Source organism: Corapipo altera, unplaced genomic scaffold (genome assembly GCF_003945725.1).
Source record: "Corapipo altera isolate COAL_440 unplaced genomic scaffold, ASM394572v1 150, whole genome shotgun sequence".
In the NCBI taxonomy this organism is placed as follows: Eukaryota; Metazoa; Chordata; class Aves; order Passeriformes; family Pipridae; genus Corapipo; species Corapipo altera.
The window spans coordinates 3,281,944-3,285,012 of record NW_020884941.1 but is presented as its reverse complement, the minus strand read 5'-3'; the positions used below and the strand labels follow the sequence as shown (position 1 = coordinate 3,285,012).

Genomic DNA, 3,069 nt, shown 5'->3' with positions numbered 1-3,069 from the left:
AAACCCGTCTGGGAATTTCTCCTCCAAACCAGTTGTGTATCCCAACACACGAGCAGTTGTTTGAGAGAGGACTTCCAGGCAGGTGTTCCCAGCAGTAACAGTTGTTCATTCTGGAGCCTCAGTACGCTGCTGGAGAAGCTGAGGAACAGCAGACTGCATGAGTAGCAGAGACATAGCATGAGTAGTGGAATGTGGTATCTGAGCAGGTGGCAGAAGTGCCTGCCCTGTGTACAGATATGTTATCCTGTAACTACAGCTTGCAGAAATATTCATAGGTTTGGGGTTTTTTAAATGTAGGATGTAAGTGCAAGCTGCAGCCCAGTTTAGTTTTAACAAATCATTCCTCCGTAGTGATACTGCTAAAAACCAACCAACCAAATCCACTTCTGCAGAGTCAAGAATTGAAATGTGTTACAGGAACAGTTGTAAACAGAAGTGTTTTTATCCATGGCAAAATCTGAGCTTTCCATGAAGGAAGTTTTGTAACACAGGTTATAAATAATAGGGAAGTTTTTTGACCAGCAAGAAGAAATTTAGAAACATAGGAACAACTGCTGCACCATGAACTGTTTGAGGCAGCCCAGCAGCAGTTACTCAGACTTCTTTCAGAAAGCATGATTCTCCAACAGCCATTTCCCAGAAAACAGTTCCCTCCAGTTTTGGAATAACTATAGTGTCTGTAATGTTTCAATAAGCTTATTTTTCTGTGCAGTACTTTTCTTTATTTCCCAGAGGACACTTGGCCAAGAAAGAGCTCAGCTAGTCCCAATTCCAAAGAGGAGGTATTTCCAACAATTAGCAGCTAATGCTGTTCCACGCACAAACTTGTACCAGAGCTTCCCAAAATGGCCCTGCAAGCTGGATGTGAACAGTAGCCTGACACTGAGGGGCATGTGTAGAGGAATTACAAGAAGAAGAAAAGTGAACGTCTCAGTTCAGGAATAAAAAGGGACAGGAAAAGGAGCCAGAGCACACCCCAGGCAAAGTTTGGTAAAAGACACTCATTTAGTTCAACTGATATAAGAAAATATATATGCCAAAGTCATGACTCTGATTTAAGCATGATCTAGCTATCACTTTATTCCTTGAAACTGGACTCTCCTCATTTCCAGACACTCCTAGGAAAGAGAAGGTGCCTGATGCCTAGAATTTCAGCCTTTCATTTTCTCTTCTGTATTTTAAGGTTCTTACAAACTGACAGGAAGTTTCAACAAGCCAAATTGATTAATTTAGTTACTTTCACTTGTGTTTAAAGGATTTCATAAACATCCCTAGAGCCTTACAACATCCTGGAACATTCGGTTTTGATCTTGGACTAAGCTTGTGATGTATTGGTCCATACTGGTAGGTGAACACCAAAGCCCCTCATGTAGATACAGATACTCTCAGCTGCTCCATATCAGACAGGGATTTCTCAGAGGTCATTAGCTGGTTGATGGTAACTTACCTTCAAACAAGAGTAGCTGCAGCGTGCCCTTTTTAGAAGTTTCATTTCCCCAGGCTCTGGTATTTCAGGCCTGCAGTATGACATGGTAAAAAGCAAACTGGAGGAAAAACAATTTTGTTTTGGATATTTAACTATTATTGTTTACTCATTGCTTCATCAAAGAAGAGAAGAGAAAAATCTCAGGAGGAGCTTCTTTCACACAGACTCTCACCATCCCTTTTTGAGTAGCAACTGTGCAGGCAAGAAAAATGTGTGACTCCGTATTTATTTATTTTAGTTGTGCTCAGAGTTTTACAGGCAGCATCTTCCCTTTAGACCTTCTCAACAGAAATACAAAAAAAGTTTGAAGCCATTTCCCCATTTCCCCACTCATCTCCAATAATCAACTGGGTGAAATGCAGAAACATCTTTTGTTAACAGAGTGGTGAGTTTGGCTTATCCCAGTCTAGAGCTGGGCTTTCTGCTATGGCACAGATCTGTTAGTTTGTAACTTAGAAAACCCAGTCCCCAGAGTCCTGTAACTCTCACCTACTCAACAGGAAACAAATATCTTCTCTAGCAGTGACAGGGACATTCCTGGTAGCTGACACTGTGCAGGGGAAACACTTCCCGCAGGTTGAGTGAGCTGGACCTTCTGCAGAAACTGGGCACCCAATCTGTCTTCATGGGATGGAGAGGAGGCAGGGAACAAACTCTTCAAGGCAGAACAGACTCTTCAAGTAAGTACTGCACATCCTGGTGGACATGCCTGTCTTAGCAGACGGCTGTGGCATGAGGCACTTCGGTCATGGCTGTAGAAAACTGTCCCAGTTCCGTCAACAGAATCACAGGTAAATGTGTTCTCTTTCCTGTGAGAAGTCCCTGAGTTGCAGACCTAAAGGATCTTCCCCCCAAACACACCCTGGTGTCACTAGACCACTGAAAGAAGGAGCCGAGCCACGTCAGTAGCCTGCAGGGAAGCCGCCTTTCCGGGAGTCGGAGGCCGCAGCCCATCCCTTGTCCGTCCTGAGGATGGCCTGAACCACCGCGCCGCCGCTCACCCGCGCCGTGTCGTGCTTCCTCTTCTTCAGCTGGTCTTCTATGCCCTGCAATGCAGAAGGGAGTGAGGACAACAGGAGAAGGAAACTGTACACATCCCACAGCCTGCAACCTGCATCCTCCACAACCACCCCAGTGTTCAGTGCCTGTGTCGTGTAGGTCTAAGTCTGCCTGTTGTTCATCCTCTTCCCTTTGCTTCCTGGGCTGCCCTGCCTTTGAAGAAGTGCAATTGAGATGATGTGCTATTTATGATGTTCACTACCAATACTATCCTTGGTCACAGAGTGTTCCAGCTCAGATGTCCCCATACTGAAGCCAGGACTGCTGGATCCTGTTTGGCAATGGTGGAAAAGACAGGACTTGTAGAGAGCGGGGCATCCTCTCCAGTGCTGGCAGGTATCTACCAAATATTATCATAGTAAGAAGCTTATTAACAGAGGAAATTCTGCATAGTTTGATGAGAAAACCGCCTCATGTAGGAGTGTTATCCCAAGTACAGAGACATAGGATGAAATACACACAAAACCTGCATCTGTCTCAGGGCTCTGTGATGTGTAATTTCTCAGGGTGAATGAAGCTGCCAA

At 44.8% G+C, this 3,069-nt stretch overlaps 1 protein-coding gene across 4 annotated transcripts in view; it reads right to left on the bottom strand.

Annotated features, from left to right (window-relative positions):
• Positions 1–1,694: 1,694 nt before the first annotated feature.
• GGT1 (gamma-glutamyltransferase 1) overlaps positions 1,695–3,069 on the bottom strand; it is a 41,431-nt gene continuing 40,056 nt past the window's right edge. For all 4 annotated transcript variants that reach the window (XM_027661701.1, XM_027661702.1, XM_027661703.1 and 1 more), the window contains one exon: positions 1,695–2,532. In XM_027661701.1, the coding sequence (XP_027517502.1) occupies positions 2,389–2,532 (144 nt within the window). In that variant the 3' untranslated portion in view covers positions 1,695–2,388. The remainder of the gene's footprint in view (positions 2,533–3,069) is intronic.